The following is a 19,649-nucleotide window of genomic DNA, read 5'->3' as shown; positions in this document are numbered from 1 at the left end:
CATCACCCCAATCAATTTTTGAACTTTTTCCTTACTCCAAAAAAGAATAAGAATGAAAATAAAAGTAACAACACCTAAAGCATTCCATGCCCCGTCCCACCCTATTTTTCATTTAATTTTTGTCCTCATTTTTCTACTCATCTGCCCATACACTGGATAAAGGGAGTCTGAGCCACAAGGTTTTCACAATCACACAGTCACACCATGTAAACTACATAGTTATACACTCGTCTTCAAGAATCAAGGCTACTGGGTTGCAGTTCGACAGTTTCAGGTATTTCCTTCTAGCTGTTCCAATACACTAAAAACTAGAAAGGGACACCTATATAGCGCATAAGAATGCCCTCCAGAGTGACCTCTCGACTCCATTTGAAACCTCTCAGCCACTGAAACTATTTTGTTTCATTTCGCTTCCCACTTTTGGTCAAGATTTTCTCAAGACCACAATGCCGGGTCCAGGCTCATCCTTGGGAGTCATATCCCATGTTACCAGGGAGATTTATACCCCTGAGATTAATGCCCCATGTAGGGGGGAGGGTAGTTAGTTCACCTGCCAAGTGGGCAAGCCCAGTAGTTTTTATTCTAAGAAAACCAGTCTTCATGGCTGCCTTAAGCTGGGGTGAAGGAAATGAATGTCTTATCTGTCGATTCCTTGGAGTCTAGTTCTGCTCCTGGTCACTCAACTTGAATTGAGATTCATTTGTCTAATAGCACAGTTTCCCTGCCCAACACATTTGGCTTCAAGAGGGCAGTTGGTGAGAGTGGTGATAGAGCTGCTGTATTTTCAAGCTGTAGGTTCAGGGGCTACCACAGTAACAGTTTTGTAGCTGGTGAGATTCTGGAACATGTTGCAATCCATTTCCACAGTGAGCCTCTGGGGCCCCACGTGTGTTGGCGTGAACTGGAACTGGGTGCGCAAGGTGTTTCCAGGCCGCACCGAACCTAACCTGAAATAAAAAGGCAGGTGGCTAGTTCTGTCCCAGGTTCGTTGCTCTCCAGTGACTCTGATCCTTCCTTGCTGGAAGCAGAGGTGGATCATGCAGAAATGAACATCTAAATACCTTGCTGTCAAAACAGGAGGTGGTAAGGAGATAGAAGACTGGAACCCACCTCCACTGAGCAACTGTGTGGTTGAAAAGAGAAACATCCTATTCTAAGGGCTCCCAAGCTGCAGCTGTTGTTCCTCTTGTTACCTGTGTCTTCAGTCTAGTTTGGTTCTTGATAATAATACTGGAGTATTTTGGGAAAGTTATAATTTGGAACCCTCATTAATGGCTAAGTGCTGTGGTACAGTGGATATAACAAGATGCTATCAGTATGTCAATGGGTAGTGTTTGGAGCCCTCTAAGCAATCTCCTGGCCTGCCTATGCACCTTTTTCTGGTGGCTGAGGGAATGGTGCAGGTTTCTTTGGAGGGGCTTTGCCCTGTAATTGATCTGGGAGACCACAAAAGTCTGGTTGGATGTTGGCAGTCCCTCCTCCTGCCTTACTGACAAGAGTGACTTACTGAATTTCATGAGGCTGGGACAATGGCCCAATAATCTGACACCCTGTCAGGGATCTCTGAGACAGCAGGGGTAGGCATCTTGAACTTTGAACTGTGTATTGTGTATTCAACAAAGGGTGCAGTGGACATAAGTAGCAAAGAAGAAAATGAAAGAAGATAACTACTAGCTAAAACCAACAAGGAACTAAAACCTAGAGTATCCAGGGAACTTACACAAATCAACAAGAAAAAAGGAACGCCAAAGGAAAAGTGGACAAAGGATATGAACAAGCTATTTACAGAAGGGGAAACCGAAAAGGTTAACAAACATGAAGAGTTGCAAATTAATAATATTATTTTATTTCTATTAGACTGGAGAAAAAAGCTGGGTAGTGTCAAAAGTGGAGGAGAGGTAGGAATAGAAAAACTCCCAAGTACTTCTGGAGGGAGTATAGACTCCTGCAGCCATTCTGCGAACAACTCAGACAGTATCTGGTCAAACAGGTAATTCCTATGAGATGCTATCAGTATGCTTTCAAATAAGTATATAAGGGGACATATACAAGGATGTTCACTGCACCATTATTTGTGGTGTCAGGAAGCTGGAGACAATCTGAATGCCCATCACTAGGAAAGGAGTGGTAAGAAGTAGTAAATGTACATGATGGAGTGTTATGTAGCAGAAGCAACGGGCTAGACATATGTGGATGACTCTTAAAAACATAGTTCCAAGGGAAAAGTAAGAAAAAGAATTAGTTATAAGAACATTATTTATATATGTTAAAAATACAGGCTTACAAAAGCTCTAGTACATGTTCTACAAGAACACATACTAACAGAAGGTTATGAAGGGTGGTGGTGGGAATGGGAATAAAAAGGAATAAAATTAAATAAAATACTATGTCGTGGTGGCCACTAATAGAATGCAGCTCTCCGGTCGCACTGGGAGGCAGCTGACCCTCCCTGCAATATTCTCTTGTACCCAGCCCCACCCCTCTTGCCTGCACTCACCAGCAATACCCAGGCAGCAACCAGGGTCTGATGAGTGCCCAGAGACCCATACAACCTCTGTCATCCCCTTTCCCCTGTAGACATTGTGGCCCTAGTGCGAGAGAGACCATTTTGGTGGCCCTAATACTCTAGTGCAAATTTTTGTCTTCACAGACTTGTTATTAATCTTGGATCCCTGCCTTTCTGACCAGTTGAGATGCTTCAGTGGGATGGGTAGCTTACAATCTCTTACCTATAGCTCATCTCTCTGTAAATGAGGTCCCTCCCGAGGATGGAGATCACGCAGTCCTTCATGGGAGAATCTAGGGAGTTATGGATGCTGACTGTGGTCTTAAGAGGCTGATACTGCTCTGCTGTCTCTGGCATCTGTGAGAAGAGGAAAAACCTGGAACAGGTGCCAAGGGATGCCCAGAGCTGCAGTCACTCCTTTCCCCTCCTGTGCACCCACCTTGGACCCTCCTCAATTACTCTCTTCATCTCTGGCATCCTGACCCAATCTCCACAGCAGCCTTCTTTACCCCTCTGCCTGATCTTCCTGCCTTCAGTCTCACCCTTGGTTCATCATTGATCATCTCTGATAGTCCTTCACATCTTCTGCCTGGAGTGGCCTTCCTCCATCTCTGCACTGAAAGCTTATTACCCATTTTTAAAGGTCCGGCATAAATGTCACTGCCTCCAGGAAGTCTTCCCTAAACCACCAGCTGGAATTCATCTCCTTTACTTCAGTTATCCCACAGTGACTTTATACCGCTATTAAAGCACCTTCATAGAAGACCAAGCATTATGACACCCTTACCAAACTATAACTTCCTTTTGGGTAGGGACTGTATCTCATTTACTTTGGCCAGAGTAGACATGTAGAAAGAGGGCTGGACCAAGAGTCATAATCCTCTAGAACTCTCTGTTTTTATGATCTCAGACATGTCACTCTCTAGGACTCAGATACCTCATCTGTATAATGGGAACAATTCCACCTTACTGCGCAATATTAAAAGCAATAAAGGAGGTGAAAGTGCTTTGAAATATGTATGAAGTGATAAATAAACATAGATTATTATCCTAGTGCCTACCTCAATGGTCAGATGTGGTCTACAAATGGCAATATCTTCCTGCACAAAACAGCTAAGGCTGGACTTGGAGTGTGTTGCCATAGCAGTCAGTCTGAGGATGCTGTTCTCTGGTGGGTTTTGCTCAAAATCGGAGAAGGACAGGCTTTTGGTTCTTCTCATAACTGAAACATATAACAGGTGGAGTCAGTACAAAGGGGTGAGCATGTCTGTCCCGGAAACGAATAATAGTTATGCGCACAATGCGAAGGAGTTAGGCTCTCAACAAAGCCAGGGAGACACCTCATTCCCCACAGCAATTTCAAAGTGTAAACTTACTCAAGACCCCAGCCCCCACCAACTGTACCACTTCCACCAACTCTCTTGGCAGACCATCCCAATGGAGTTGTGGAAAGGTCCCTGTGACCTAGAACAAGGTAAGCTCTTTTCACCTCAGTTTCCTTGTCTAATAAAAATACCTGCTTCATGGGATGGTTTGTGTTAAATGAGACACTGCAAATGAAGTGCATCCCAGAACCTGGCACAGAGTTGTTGAAAATACACTTACTTAGTTCCTTCCCGTTCTCTGCCCCTTCTTGTTCCCCTTTGCAGACAAAATGAAGACATCAAGTAGGAATCCTTTCAAGCTCATGTTCCCATTCCCAACCTATAGAGGTGGGACATCTATGCCTGCTGTCACCACCCTGTGAGAGGATGAAGTGTCCTCCTGCCCAAGTCAAATCTTCTGCTTAAATCCATGCCCCATTCTGACCCCACTACTATCTAGTTGTGTAACCTTGGTCAAATTACCTAACCTGTCTGTGTCTTGGTCGGTCTCATCTGTAAAATGGGAACAATAATGGTTCTTGCCTCATACCATTGATCTGAGGATAAATGCAGTAATGCATATAAAGCTCTTAGTGCCATTTTTGGCAAATAATAAGTTTTCATTCAATAAAATGTGAACTATAAGTATTCTAGTTGCCTTTCATTTCCCTAAGGATCACACCGTCAATTATAACCTGTCCTCCTGAATATGCAGTCTTTCCCTCTCTACTGATTATTTCCCTCTGCATGTAAGCATACTCAGCTCCCTCCACCTTATGAGGGAAAATATATAGATTTAGTACCCTCCCTCTATTATCCCTGGCTGGCTACCACTCAGCCTCTTCTTTTCCCATCCTTGTTTCCATGAAGGACTGCACAGCTTGCCTCACTTCCTCACCTCTCACTCAGTCTAACCCTGGGAAGCTGACCTTTGCCATTTTTGGTAAGGCCACTTTCTTAGGTACCAAAAGCAATGAATGCTTTTCAGCCTTGACATCTCGTAACTTCTCTGCTTACCTTGCTGGGTGGCCTTTCTTTTCTTTGACTTCTCAGTCCCTGTCACTTGCTGCTCTTTCCCTGTCTGCCCCTTAAATTCTAGTCCAGGGAATCTCAACCCTAAAATATCCTAGGGAGCTTTAAAAAAAAATACCAGTGACTGGACCCAATCCCATTCCAATTAAATAAGGTTCTCAGGGTAGGAGGGGGCCCCTTTGCACATGTTGTTCCTTTGCCTGGAATGCCCCTGACTCACCCTTCAGTCCTTCACTCTTTAAGACCAAATTCATGTATGATTCCCTTGGGGAGAGCCTGCTCCAGCCTGGGTCCGATGCTCCCCTGCCCTTGAACTCCATGTTTACCTCATCAAACACTTCTTACACAGTTATCATGGCCTAGTTACTTACCCAACTCCCATCTGAACTGGGTTTTATCTTTCTGCATCCAGCCCAATAAATATGTATTGAATGACTGACATAGAGATTGACAGGGTGAGACACAGAGAGATGGAGACAGAGAGAGCCACAGGATGGAAGCCGTTGCAGGAGACCTGCCAGGGGTGCTCTATGGCTGCTGCCTGCCCAGGGTGGGAGCCAGATGTGGGGGGTGTCTGGTGGGGAAACAGAGAGGTATTACTCTGGTTGGCATTGAGTGTGAGGGACAGCTTCTCTCTCCAGAGCTCGGTAGCAAGGACACCATTGTAGTATACCGCCTGAACCCCAATCATCAGCAGTACTGCCTTCTCCTGGTCGTTGGGGTTAACCAGGGTCACGGAGAACTGGGCATCCCCTCCTAGGGGCAGGGAGCTGGGCGCTTCCAAGAACAGGTACAGAGGCTCTGCAGTCTCGAGACTCGGAGGATGGATGCTGTTGTCTTTCCCATGCTCCATTAGCTCTTTCTGGACTTCCTCCAGGACCTCTTTTTCTTGATGAGATCCTGAAGAATGGAAAAAAATGAAACAGGCCTCTTACCCAGCAAGTATAGACCCTTCTAATAAAAGCCTAGGATTAAAATTCATTTACCCACTTCTGCTCAAATTACAAAGTCACAAGAGCTTTGTCAACATCTAAGGCCATATTTAGCCAAAAAAGGATCTCTGTGACGTATCTTCACCACAGATAGTGTCTCTTCGTAGCTACTTAAGGGTCAACTTTATCTTAAAAGTGCTATGAATTTGCCTCTTGAATGATGAGTGAACATGCTTTTGGACAAGTCAACATGGTCACCAGGGATGGTTTTTCAGGGACCTAAATCTTCCTATGTGCAGGAGTTTGGACTTTATTCTATGGGCAATGGGGGCCATGGAATGCTCTGGAGCAGAAGAATAACAGAATTACACTTGTGTCTTAGAAAGCTCATTCTGGCAACTCTGGAAGTTGAGAAGGGAACCATGATGGAGATACTGAAGGCAGGGGGAATGATTAGGAGGCCGTTGCAAAACTGTACACAAGAGATGAAGAGAGCCTGGATATAGGCAGGAGATGGGTGCAAGATTGATGTCGGCAGTGAAGGGGGAAGACTCGAGGATACTGTAAGCCTTCTTGTTGGGACAAATAGATGGCTGGTGATCCATCAACTGATATGGAGGAATAGGCTGGGGGCACTGGAGGAGAGGAGGCAAGTTTTCTGGCAGCTGGGCTTGGTATTAAGTGTATTGTTCTATAGCAGCGGTTCACAACTATGGGAAATTTGAAGATGTTTGGAGACATTTTTGGTTGTCACACTTGGAGTAGGGCTGCTGGCATCTAGGGCATAGAGGCCAGAAAAGCTGCTAAACATCCTACAACATGTAAGTAAGCACCCAGCCCCACCTCCACCATGACAAAGAATTTTCTGGCCCAGGATGTCAAGAGTGTCAAGGTTGAGAAGCCCTGTTTTATGTGATGGAGAAAGGGCTGGGACTCTCTCTGGCCTGCATCTACCAGGCCCACCCTTTCCCATCATTTGCTGGGTGAAGTACTGACAAGCCTGGGCCCCTTCCTACCCAGTACCTTCAGGATACTTGTAGTTCTGAGTGATGTCCTCACATCGATCACTGCCCACACCCTTGGTGCTGATGTTGTTGCCAACATGCTTGGTGTTGGAGTTGGTCAGCTCCAGAGTCCCATCCTCACAGCACTTCCAGACCACACACGTGGCATTTACCGCAGCAAAAAGCTCTGATACTGCAGGAGTCAGCCACAGTGACCCCTCCTTGACTGCTCTGACTGGGACCAGATCACAGGCCTCCAGGACTGAGAGAGAGAAAGGCTGATGAGCAAGAGGAGCCACACTGAGACCTCTGCTGGGGTCAGAGCTGCATAAACCCAGTCCCCATCCTATACCCCATTTTCCCTCTCCTGGGACCAAGGTCAGAGATGGGCACTAGGCAGGGTTTCCAAGAGGGCACCACAGAGGTGAAACTCACAACTACTTAGTACTTGTTGGTCATGGATGTAGCAAGAGCCCTCTAAGAAACTGGAGAGGTAGAGCCTCAGAGGAACCATCTGCTTAGAAGGTCCTGAGGCAGCTTTGCTACTGATAAGATAGGAATAGGCCAGTTTCATTGAGCAGTTACTGTGTGTCCAGCTCTGAGCCAGTTCTGTTCCTGGATGCAAACAGACATCCTTTCATGGCCCTTGAAAATTCCCTTTCTGGACTTGAGCCTATCCCGACACCCCTTTCATCTGTGTGCAGGACTTCAGCATTCCCACTGTACAGGCACCTGAGCCAGCACATCCATCAGTCATCTTAAGATGCTCTGCCCCTCACAGAGACTCAACTCCCTCCCCTAGGCCAACTTTCCCTACAGTTTTGTGGCCTGGACAAACTGACACCTTTGTTCCCTTCAGCCCACAGGCCTCAGGTCAGCATTCTCCCGCCACTATCATTCATTCTGCTTCTGTTTTGGAGGAGGCAGACCCTTTTGGACCCCTTGTTGCTCCTGTTTCCTCTCCAAGGGACTCCTCCAGTTCCTGGTCCTTTTGAAGAGCAGAAAGGACATGGGTGCTCTGCGCCGAGTGAGCAGAAAGAGGCCAGCTCTGCTTCCACACCAGATTGGGCCTAACGGCCCATTATTCAGTGTCTTGGCCCACCAGAAGCTATCATATTATGGTAACTATGGTTTTATAAGAACCCAAATATGATGATATCTGTATAGCCTCTTGTCCCTGGTTTAGCCCCCAGGCTTTACCTCTACCTCCTTTAGGAAGACTTGGGTATAGAATCTGCCATCCACCATAACCCTTGGGCAAGGCAGGCCGGGCCATCCAGCACTCTGTGGAGGTCTGGAAGATCCTGTAAGTAGCAAAGGGAAAAATTCAAAAGGAAAAAGAGGAGTCTGACGAGACTCTAGACATGCAGCCTGGCAGAATCTTGTTGCCACGTGGCTGGGAGAGTGCTGTGGTAAACTGGCTGCAACACACTGTGGCTGGCCACTAGCGTCCTGCTTCCAAGAGTCTCAAAGGCCTACTCCCAGTGCCAGGGCCAGCCAGGGTGTGGGCGTTGCCGTGGGGTCACACCACACAGCTCTGGTGGTCTGGGACCTCTTCTTGTTTGGGTTTCTCACCAGATTCTGCCTCTGTGGCCTTCTCCATTCTGAAGCCCTTCCTCGTTGTAGTACTCATCCACAAGCAGGCCCCCGCCAGTGCCATGGGCTGAGGAGAAGGTGGTGACGACACGGGCAGGGATTCCCAGGCACCGTAGCACTACGCAGAAGAGGGCCGAGTGTCAGAGGATGCCAGAGGTGGCATCTGTAAGTCTAGAATTTTCACTGTCTCCTCTGGGCAGGTTCTGTGTTAAATGCCAGGTGACATCAAGGAAAGAGGAGGGGGCTCAGGTACCCAGAATTTAGAACTGACACTCAAGAACAGGACTTTTGAAGACTCATAAATAAGTTACAGACCAGTGACATAGCAACACAGAGTATACAGCAGGGGAGAAGTTTCTATATAACAGAGCACTGGGGGCTTGCTCAATAGGGGCAATGTTAGGAAAGTTTCAGGGAGAAAGTAAGTTTGGGAGCAGAGTTTGCCAGATGGGCCTAAATTTGCTGAGGGAAAAGGAGCTTCAGAAGCTGGTTTGGCGGAGCTGCCTGGCCAAAAGGAGCACCTCAACCAGTTTTGGGGTGTGATGAAGGTGGGTAAAGACTGGAGTAGAAGCAGTGCCTGCTTTGGGGTCTCCCACAAGGGAAAGCAAGGGGCAACCCAGGAGGCAAGGCAGACACTCTGCCCAGTAGTCCATGTGAGCTGTGGGAGTGACCGGCAGGGCTGCTCTGTACCTGTGCAGGCCACAGCAGCCAGGACCCAGGCCTGCCCGTCATACACGGGCCGCCCTCGGCCTCTGAGCCACTGCCGGAGGATGGGCACGCTGCCCCGGCGCTTGTTCAGCAGGGCCCCTTCCTGGGCAGTCGGGGTCTGTGGGGCGGGCAGGACTCTCTCCTCCTTGAAAGCGTGCAGCTGTTTGAGGAAATGTGCGGATATTAGTGTGAGTCCCTCGGGCAGGGCAGCTTCCAGGGCTGCATGAGGAGGCTTCCGGGTGGTTCTCCAAACGTGGTGCACAGCCCACCTGCATCAGAATCACCTGGCACTTGTTCAACCTGCAAGCTCCTGGGCTCCACCCTAGGGCCACTGGATTATAATCTCTAGGGGTGGGGCCCGGGAATCCTCCTTTATAACAAGTCCTCCAGAAGATAGGGGTTTGTGGACCACGCTTGGGGCAAACAAAGCTCAAGGCACAAAGCGGACACGAGAGCACTCTGTCCTCTCTCTTCGTGGGTCCTGAACTTCCCGATCCGGTTTCCCTGAGGCGATTTGCATCTGGGTCCTTGAGGCCCACTTAGCCCAAGTTTCCCCTTCCTCACAGGCTGGCTTTGTGCCTCCCTTACCACCTTTTCAAAGGGGAGTCCAGAGTCACAAGAGGAAATGAGGAGCACCTTACTCCTGGCAAGGGGCTTCTAGGGACAACGGGACTGCACCAGGCTGCTTGCATGATCTGAATATTCTTAGGAATAATTTAGAAATAAAAGCAAGTCCCTCTGACCACCTCAGCAGCATAATACATACCCCGCCCCACACCCCTCCTCCCAGGGACCTAAGCCTCCAGGTTGGAGCTGGGGGGCAGGGGGAAGGAGGAGGACTCGGAGGAAATCCAGGCCTGTTCTAGCCCTCGGCTTTTGTCCTACAGCCAATCCTGAGGGAGGGCACCCCCCTGGCTTCACTCGCCCCTGCGGATGCTAGTATTCAAAGGGTTCTTGTCTCATTCCCTCCCCACCTTGGCCTCCCCGCCAAACTCACTCACCAGGGCACCCAGGACCCGGGCCACATGCGCAGGGTTGCTCCACTCCTCCTCCTGCGTGTCCATGTTGAGTAAATGCAGGCTGAGCTCAACCACATCCGCCTCGAACTGTAAGGACCACACAGAACCATGATGAAGGGTCTTCATCCCACAACACAGCCCCCATCGTCCTGTCTTTCCTCCAGACTCCACTCGTTTCTCCCTTACTTCACTGTCCCCATGGGACATCTGGCTCTTCCCTCCCTTCCACTGTGACCCTTGTCCCTGTGCCCGGGCCGTCCAGCCTTTCCCTGTTAGGTTGTCTGACTCCCCCACAGGGCGGGAGCTCTTGAGGACCAGGACTATGTTGTTTCATTTCATTTCTATTGTTTTACATTTAATGAGCTCCTACTGCTCCTGCCAGCCCAGAACCAGGTGTGGAGGGTACCAAGCCAGCTCCTTCTCTTGAGAAGCCCGCAGCTTAGAAGTGGAGATGGACACGTACCCCTGAGATTACAGATCCCAGCAAAGGCAAGGGCTCTGGTCGAGATCCCAACACAGAACTGAGAACACAGTGGAGTGAGTCTGCCTTTGGTGGCTGGGAGAAATTCCAGAGGGTCTTGAAGATGGGTAGGAGATTTCCAGGGTGATAAAGGAGGGAACATTCAGCCTGTATGTTCAGGGGCTGGTGAGGACCATAGGTGGCTCTTGGGGAAAGGAAAGCAATGGCCTGGATATGAAGGGCCTTGAATATCAGGTCAGGGGATTTGATCTTTCTCCTGTAGACAGTGGGGATCTAACAGCAGTTTGATTTGCCTCAGCTTTTAGGAAGATAACTTGGGCAGCTGTGGAGGATGACTGGATGGGGATCCTTGGAGAAAGAAAGGCATTGAAGGGATGAAATTGGTTAAAGAAAAGAATGGCTTCAAAACCAGGGGTTCAACTTGGCAGGTGGATTTGCTGCCCTCCCCTCTACATGGCACATGACTCCCAGGGATGAGCCTGGACCTGGCATTATGGGATTGAAAAGGTCTTCTTGACCAAAAGGGGGAAGAGAAATGAAACAAAGCAAAGTTTCAGTGGCTGAGAGATTTCAAATGGAGTCAAGAGGTCATTCTGGAGGGTATTCTTATGCGTTATATAACTATTTCTTTTTTGATTTTTAGTGTATTGGAACAGCTAGAAGGAAATACCTGAAACTGTTGAACTGCAACCCAGTAGCCTTGATTCTTGAAGACGAGTGTATAACTATATAGCTTATATGATGTGACCGTGTGATTATGAAAACCTTGTGGCTCACATTCCCTTTATCCAGTGTATGGACACATGAGTAGAAAAATAGGGACAAAAAAGTAAATGAATAATGGGGGGGGGATGGGTTGTTTGGGGTGTTTTTTTTTTCTTTTGTTTTTGTTTTTTTAATAATTCAATTTATTGAGATATATTCATATACCATACACTCTACAAAGCGTACAATCAGTAGTTCACAGTACCACCATATAGTTGTGTGTCCATCACCAAAATAAATTTTTGAACATTTTCATTACCATACACACAAACGAAATAAGGATAAAAATTAAAGTGAAAAAGAACAATTAAGGTAAAAAAGATCACTGGGTTTTTTTTGGTTTTTTTTTGCCCCCTTTTTCCTACTCATCCATCCCTATACTGGATGTGCCGGTTTGAATGTATTATGTCCCCCGGAAAAAGCCATATTCTTTGATGCAGTCTTTTGGGGCAAATGTTCTGGTGCTGATTAGATGTGACCCACCCAACTGTAGGTGATAACTGATGAGATATTTCCATGGAGGCGTGGCCCCACCCATTCAGGGTGGGCCTTGATCAGTGGAGCCATATAAATGGGTTGACAAACAGAAGGAGCTCAGTGCAGCTGTGAGTGACATTTTGAAGAGGAGCTACAGCCAAGAGGGACACTTTGAAGAAAGCACAGGAGCTGCAGATGAGAGACAGTTTGAAGACAGCTGTTGAAAGCAGACTCTTGCTCCGGCGAAGGTAAGAGAGGACAAATATCCCAAGTGCAACTAAGAGTGACATTTTTGAGGAAATGCGGCCTAGAGAGGAACGTCCTGGGAGAAAGCCATTTTGAAACCAGAACTTTGGAGCAGACGCCAGCCACGTGCCTTCCCCGCTAACAGAGGTTTTCTGGACACCATTGGCCATCCTTCAGTGAAGGTGCCTGATTGCTGATGTGTCACCTTGGACAGTTTATGGCCTTAAGACTGTAGCTGTGTAACCAAATAAACCCCCTTTTATAAAAGCCAATGCATCTCTGGTGTTTTGCATTCCGGCAGCATTAGCAAACTAGAACACTGGACAAAGCGGAGTGTGGTCCACATGGCTTTCCCAGTCACATTGTCACCCCTCATAAGCTACATTTTTATAACAATCGTCTTCAAGATTCAAGGGTTCTGGGTTGGAGTTTGATAGTTTCAGGTATTCACTGCTAGCTATTCCAATTCATTAGAACCAAAAAGGGTTATCTACATTATGCATAAAAGTGCCTACCAGAGTGACTTCTCAGCTCTTTCTGGAATCTCTCAGCCACTGAAACTTATTTCATTTCATTTCACATACCCCTTTTGGTCATTGGGTGTTCTTCTTTACTTTTATTTTAATTCTTTTTTTTTTTTTTTTGGAGTAAAGAAAATGTTCAAAAATTAATTGTGGTAATGAATGCACAACTATATGATGATACCGTGAACAACTGATTGTTCACTTTGGATGATTGTAGGGTATGTGACTATATCTCAATAAAATTGTAAGGAAATAAAACCAAAAAACTGGGGGCTTTTGGACCTACCAGCTCTGGCCTGAACACTGAAGGTTGTGGGCAATCCCTGCCCCACCCCACTCTTGATGCCCCCAGTACCTGGCCAAAGTCCCAGGGCTCTGTCTGGATGCAGTCAGCCGTGCCCAGGTAGATGAGGCCATTCTGATTCAACAAGTACTCCCTGCGTTGAGCCTCATTCTCTAGGAACACAGCATCCTCTGGAGAGAAGGAGGTAGGGATGAGGGCCCCTGGGGTGCTAGGCCTGCCCTCCATATCCAGTCTCTGCCCTCCCTGCCCAGGTCAGGCTCAGCTGCAGGCCTCCCCTTCAGCTCTGAGCCTGATGTCGCCCCACTGGGACCTAGCCTCCTCTGGTGAAGGGAAGAGAAAGGGTCAGAGTCTCTGGATCAACTGAGGTGTGGCCTTCATGGTCAGCCAGGCAGACACAGGAACAAGCCATGCTTAAAAAGCCTAGTGGTTCCCAGATGTCTGCAGCCAGAGTGCTATCAGCCCAAGAGAACATGGCAACAGCCCAGGGAGCTTCCCGGAGAGCCTACTATGTCTTTTCCACAAGCTCAATTTTGTAACAACAAAAAAAGTATTTTAGAAAAAACACAATCAAATAAACGTTGACGGTGTGGGCAGAAGGGGAGAGGGGCATTTGGCAAGACAAGGTTGGAGGGAGCCTGGGAACTGGGGAAAATGGAAGCCAGAATATTTTATTTCCATTCTGGGGATGTCCAACTAGAGTCAAGTCAAGTCTTTGCTTGTGTCTTTGCTCTGGTTGTTGGGGCCTAGCTCTGGAAGTGGACTGAGAACCAACCAGTCAGCACACTAAAGCCTTGGCTTTGGAGGGAAATGGCCTAAGGGTCTTTCTGTTGGTATGTGGAGAGCAACAGGGTCTCCCCTCAGCTGGAGGGGCCCTGAGTCCACATTTACCCACATTGGGCAAACAGCACCTGAATGGACATTAATTCCCATCTATTGTTCCACCCACCCACCTCTTGGAGTAGGAAAAAGGGGCCTGAACTAAGGGTAGGGAGGGACATCAGAAGGAAGGGGAAGATTGGAGAACCCCATCCTGGACAAGAGAAGTGGAGACAGGGAGTCCTTTGGGATTCAGGTACCCTCTAGAAAGGTTGTCAGGAACTGGGGAGCAGGGTCCAGGGATAAGGGCTCTGGGATCATGGGAAGACTTCTTTTGCTTCCCTGTATTTGCTCCCTTTTTTTCCAGCTCTGCCTTGTAACGAGGTCTCCTTCATGGCCATCAGTGAAACTCTTGAAAGGAAAAGGGTTAGATGCTTGTTGTCTGGGGTGGTGAGAGCAAGAAGCTTAGAGAAACTGTTTTCCTATTCCCCCCAAAACCCTTCAGGGAGCCCAAAGGATTAGGGTGGGTGGTGGCAGATTTAAAAGGAAAGACCTGCTCTTCAGAATTAAAAGATAGGAAAGATGCCCTCTTGAGTCCTGTTCTGGGCAAGTCAATCATGTCCAATGGTTTTCTCTGGAAGAACTAGCCCAGCCACAGCTAGGGCTGAGCTTTGTCAGAGGGGACCACTGGTTGGGCCACAGACGGTCATCTGACCCCAGGACAGCCCACCCCCACGCTGGCTGAGCTACAGGGGCCGCCCATGTAAAGTGCTCTAGAGTCAGATATTTAGACAAGTCAGTAAGGAGAGGACCTGGCAGTCTGCAGTCAGAACAGAACAAACAAGTGGAGAGAAGCAGAGACAATGAAACAGGAAAACAGAGATACGGCAAATTTACTAGGAATCTGATGAAACTGAAGCTTCGGGGCTCCTTGCTGGCACGGATCTCTTCTGACTCTGAGAGGTCCCAAGTGATTCAAAATGTTGTATTTTTTTTTCTAAGGAGGGTCCCCCAATTTATGTAAGTTTCAGGCCCCACAAAAGCTAGATTCACCCCGAAGACAGGCTGTTGGAGCCCAGAGAGAGAGAAAGATTGAAGTGCATCCCTAGGGCTGCCTCTGCTCCTGAATAGCTTTCCTGTTCTCCTCCTGCACCCTTACAACAAACCCTCTCTCCTAGGGTGATCTCATTGAGTCTACCGCTGAGACCAAAACAACCTGAGCCAGAACTAGGGTTTGCTGGTGAGAGGAGCCTTTGCTTTCAGTGGAAAGCCCCAGGCTGCTTCTGCCAGGAGTGACACCAAGACAGGCCCTGGGTCTGAGGGCCCATTCACCAGGGAGAAGGCCCAGCACTAACTGCAGGCTGGTGCTGCCCACCGGGGCCAGGGGCAGGCGCTCCCTGCCAGAGCTGCACCTCAGCCCTGGTAACTGGAGTCCCCTGTGCAGCCCAGGTTGGCCCAGGTCCATGCTCACCTCGAACCCAGGGGTTAAAGAGCAGTGTGAACTGGCCCAGGGGGCGTGGCTTCTTGCTGGAGACCTGCAGCAGGAGTGAGTAATGGCCAATGACGGCATCCGCAGGTGTAGTCATGGAGATGGTCCAGCACTGGGCATCTGTTTCCTCCACCGCCGCACTCCACCCCTTTCGGTCCCCCAGGCTGGAAATTGGGAATGTGGCTTGGGTCCTGTTGGCCACAGACGGCTGATCTCCTGCAGTCACATGGCAACGAATCAGTCATTTGGCTCCCTTGGCCACAACTCAGAGGAAACAAGCCAAGGTGTTACAAAGGTGGAGAAGATGCCCGTTGGGTAGAAAGAGGCCCATATGCTAATGGGAGCCAGTAAAGGGTGATGGGTGAGAGCACAGGCCCTCGGCACCCATGGACCTATACCCATAAGAGATTCATATCCTATAAAATGGGCATAATAATAGTACCTGCCTCAGAGGTGGATGGGAGGATGGAGTGAGATATTGCATGTACAGTACTCGGCCCAATATGTATTATGGATTCAATAAATACTAGCAATTACTATTATATTCAGTCTGGATTAGATCCTATTCAGGCTTTTCTGCAAAGTCGATATTAGGGTTGCAGTGATAATGCTGCCGAGCAACTTCTGGATCATAATAAATAATAATTACTATGTTTATCTCATGACATCCTCCCAACATCCCCACTAGGTGAGCCACAGGTGCAGTGAGGGCCATTTGCCCCTTAGCCCCCTGAGGGGGTGCTGGAGAGAACCTCCCTCATCCTGCTGCCAAAGGGGTCCAGGCCTGGCCACGCTTACCAGTTTTTGCGATGAGGGCCATTTTCTTCAGGGTAGGTAGAAACGCGTGGACTGGAGCTTGGAAGTGCAGGATGATGGTGAAAGGCTGCCCCCTCCTCACAATGAGGCGCTGGGAGCTGATGGCCTTGGTGTGGTGCTCCTCATTGTTTCTTGCTGCTTGGAAGTCACAGGTCTTGATACTAAAGGCTTTTGTGGAAAAGAGACAAATCATAGAGAGTTGGTAAAAAATGACAACATAAGTAAAAGCAGAGACCCTAGAGTCAGAGGGACCAGAGTTCAAATCCTTGGCTCAAACACCTACTCGCTGTGCAAACTTAGGAAAGAAAAGTAACCACTCTGAACTTCAGTTTTCTCTTCCTTAGAATAATCATCCCTCCTTGTAGGGTTTTGTGAGGATTAAATGAGATAATGTGTATATAATACACTCAGCACAGTGCCAGACGCATGGCAAATCCCATTAAATGGGGCTGGTATATTAGTAAGAACAAGGCTTGTTCTCATTGTTGGCTTCCTTTTCTGGTCCCAAACCAAAAGCAATGTATAAAATCCAGAATCTTGCTCACCTCTACTGATTTTTCCTTAGAACACAATCAGAGAATTTTTAGAGATGGTTTTGAAGTCACTGAATCCAATCTTCTCATTTTACAGTTGAGAAGAGTGAGGTCCAGAGAGTGGAACTGACACATCCGAGGTCATACATGGATCTTTGACCTAAATGCTCACCAAACCCATTGCACCAGGCAGCCCAGAAAGACATTGGACAGAGAGATCCAGGGAGTATTGTTTCAGTCCACCACTCAATTAGGTTTTACAGAAGGAAAATAGGGAGGGACAGTGAAATCAAAATATATGCTCAGCAAAGCACAAAATGAGGCATAAGATAGCAAAAATAATTTTTAGTTCCTTTTTCAGCAAAAGAGTTGCTTACTTTTCATTCCTTTGATGGCAGAAGGTTGGGGCCACCTTGGTCTGAAAGACACCCTGCAGTGTTTACACTTGCTCAGCTGCTGGGAGAGAGAAGCTCTGACTTTGGCTTGCAGGAATGGAATAGGGTCTGACTCACTTCAGGGAAGGGTCCTGACTTTGAAGGCAAAGTCTCTTAGGCTCCAGGACATGTCTTGGCTACTTCATACTTCAATTTTTTATCAGTCCCCAAGCTTTCTGGCTTAGAACTCAAGAGTAGAGGTAGGGATTGGGAAAGAGAAGGAAGCCCACCCCCTCCACTTTTTACTTTATTAGTGATGGAGATTATAGAAGATGTCAATGATACAAAATTAGGGGGAAGGAACTGACAATGTTGAACACGAAGAAATGTAAAGGCCTGCATAGGAGGGAAGGAAACACCCTGCTCGTCTGGTCCTGGTGCCCCTGGGTACTCCTTGTGTCCTTGTACCCTCTACCAGTGGGTTGCCAGGCCAGGCTGTAGATAATATAGCCACCATGAGGCTGGGATTTGTAAATCGAAATACAGCAGCGCTTAGAAGCCAAGAGATGGTTCCTCTCTGCTTTGCACAAAGCTGGTGCTGGGGCCCAGGACAAGCCCCACCTCTGTAGACTGGTTGGGTTCAATTGGACCATGTAATGGTGTGCAATCATGTCCTAAGGGATGTGCTTTAAGGCTTGGTGTATCTGAATCTACTTAATGATCACAGTGTCACAGCAAGAGCTACCATTCAGAGTTCATCTGGACTCTGGTTCTGTCTGGAACCTAATCCGTTTCTCTCCCTGGCAAGTTCATCTTCCAAGATCCAAATGTACCTGCCTGTGAAGGCTTCACTGACTCCTCCAGGCAGAGGTCTGTTTCTGAGTTCCCATGGTACTCTCCTCCTCTCTTTTTAGCACTTATCCCACTATATAATTATCATTTGCTGTGAGCTCCTCAGAGTATATTGTTTAATTCATATCCACATCCCCATCCCCAGCCCCAGCAGTGCCTAGAACACAGCAGATGCCCAATCCATGTTTGCTTGATCAATGAATGGATGAGAACATTGAGACAGCCTTAAGGAGAGTTTTCCAGCTGCCCCACTGAGACTCCAGGCCTGAACCTGTGATGACAGACTTGAGAAGAGGCCCCTGAGGTCTCTGCGTTCTATGGGTCTGCCTGTTTCCTTGCTTTATATCTGCTCTTTTAACTGGATTCCCTAACTCCCACCTCCCCTTCTCTCCCATTTGGCCTTGAGGCTATGAAGTCCTCATGCTTTCCCAGGGTATTACCCATTTGTATCACAACCTGGTGAGAGTAGCCATGTTAACACAGAGACCCCCTAGTGGAAAAATGCCCTTCAGATGTTTCACTGATGTTCACGGTTCCCCACCGTAGCCACACCACCATCATCACCACCACCAGCACCCACTTACCACCCCCCCACACACACACACCATCGCCATACCACCAAGACCTCTACCACCATCCTCCTTCCTTTAATGAGAACATGTAATGACAGAGGGACTACTGATAGTCCGGAAAGCCCTGTGGAGAGCTGGCTTGGCTCACCGTGTCCCATGGCTGCAGGCTGCTCTTATCTGCTTGACCACAAGAAATCTGCCTCTTGAACTGTTGCTTCTGAGCTCCCTCTCTGGATCTGTCTTCCAAAAACAAAATGATAGAAGTTTTTTCGTTGGCTTAAGAATTCCTTCCACTCCTCCTGTGAGCTCTTTGACCATTTCCTTCTCTCCTATGCCCTCCCCACTGCTATCTCTTGGACCAGCTGCTGGGAGTAACCTGCTTTCACTTTATCTTTTGTGCCAGAAGGCCCAGGCTGGGATATGCCTGGCAGGTCTGGAGTGGAAGGTAGAGTGAGGAAGGTCTGCCCACTGGAGAAGCCCAGGAGAGACCTCTAAGCCTATTGCTTCAGTAGCCTCAGGAGACCCTCAGAGATGTTAGAAAACTGGAAGACCTTGGAAGAGATGGCTCCACAAACAGGACGCCCACATCCACCCCCAGATCTCAGGGCCTAAGCCTATCGTGGGCTGTTTTGATCATATAAAGAGAGAACATGTATGTCTGGGGATTCGTCTGTGTGAAAGAGATAAGGAGGTGGAACTTACTGGTGAAAAAGAAATGTCCTAAAAGCAGAAGCTAAGGCCCCAGCTCTTCCAAGCCTACCGGGTCTGGGACACTCCACCAGAGCAGGTTTGTAACAATCTTGAGATTCAGGGCCTTTATCTTTTATATTTCTCCTTGTTTAGTGACTGAGGAGACACATGAGAAGATCTCATATTTGGTGCTCTCTGTTCTTCTAAAGCCCAGCTTTCACTTGTCACCAAAGCACCCTCAGTCAGTTGCATTTGCTTACACATATATGGGATATCTAGAGAAGGATATGAAAGAAACTACAAATAATATTGGTTGCCTTTAGAAAGGGAGCTGGGAGATGGGGTGTAAAGGGGAGTTTTCTGCCTTTTACCTTTTATACTTTTAAAAATTTGAACCATTACCCATTTGAAGAATATATTGTATAAAAAGAAAAAAAAGAAAATGAAGGTGCTACCTTCACATTCCCTCCAAAAGGATTCTTTATGAGAAATGAAGAGGTAAATTTGAAGATGATATGATTTTTACCTGGAAAACACAATTGAATCTGC

The 19,649-nt window shown here is 47.8% G+C and overlaps 1 protein-coding gene across 1 annotated transcript; it reads right to left on the bottom strand.

Moving 5' to 3' along the window:
* Positions 1–450: 450 nt before the first annotated feature.
* On the bottom strand, positions 451–18,689 carry EPB42 (erythrocyte membrane protein band 4.2). Its single transcript, XM_037835422.1, has 13 exons — positions 18,559–18,689; positions 16,062–16,247; positions 15,246–15,479; positions 13,010–13,128; positions 10,144–10,248; positions 9,125–9,302; positions 8,414–8,552; positions 8,039–8,142; positions 6,858–7,100; positions 5,503–5,802; positions 3,568–3,728; positions 2,730–2,863; positions 451–947 (listed from the first exon to the last, which is right to left on the bottom strand). The coding sequence occupies exons 1-13, from the start codon at positions 18,566–18,568 to the stop codon at positions 785–787; spliced, it is 2,076 nt and encodes a 691-aa protein (XP_037691350.1). The 5' UTR covers positions 18,569–18,689; the 3' UTR covers positions 451–784.
* Between the last annotated feature and the right edge of the window lie 960 nt (positions 18,690–19,649).

Source organism: Choloepus didactylus, chromosome 4 (genome assembly GCF_015220235.1).
Source record: "Choloepus didactylus isolate mChoDid1 chromosome 4, mChoDid1.pri, whole genome shotgun sequence".
NCBI classification, from domain to species: domain Eukaryota; kingdom Metazoa; phylum Chordata; class Mammalia; order Pilosa; family Megalonychidae; genus Choloepus; species Choloepus didactylus.
The sequence above is the reverse complement of the archived record's forward strand: the minus strand, read 5'-3'. Positions and strand labels throughout refer to the sequence as shown.

Coding starts and splice junctions, on each gene's coding strand:
- EPB42 (XM_037835422.1), bottom strand. Junction 13,129..15,245: donor CTTTAACCCCTGGGTTCGAG/GTGAGCATGGAC, acceptor CCTTCTCTCCAG/AGGATGCTGTGTTCCTAGAG. Junction 948..2,729: donor TACAGAGAGATGAGCTATAG/GTAAGAGATTGT, acceptor TTTTTATTTCAG/GTTAGGTTCGGTGCGGCCTG.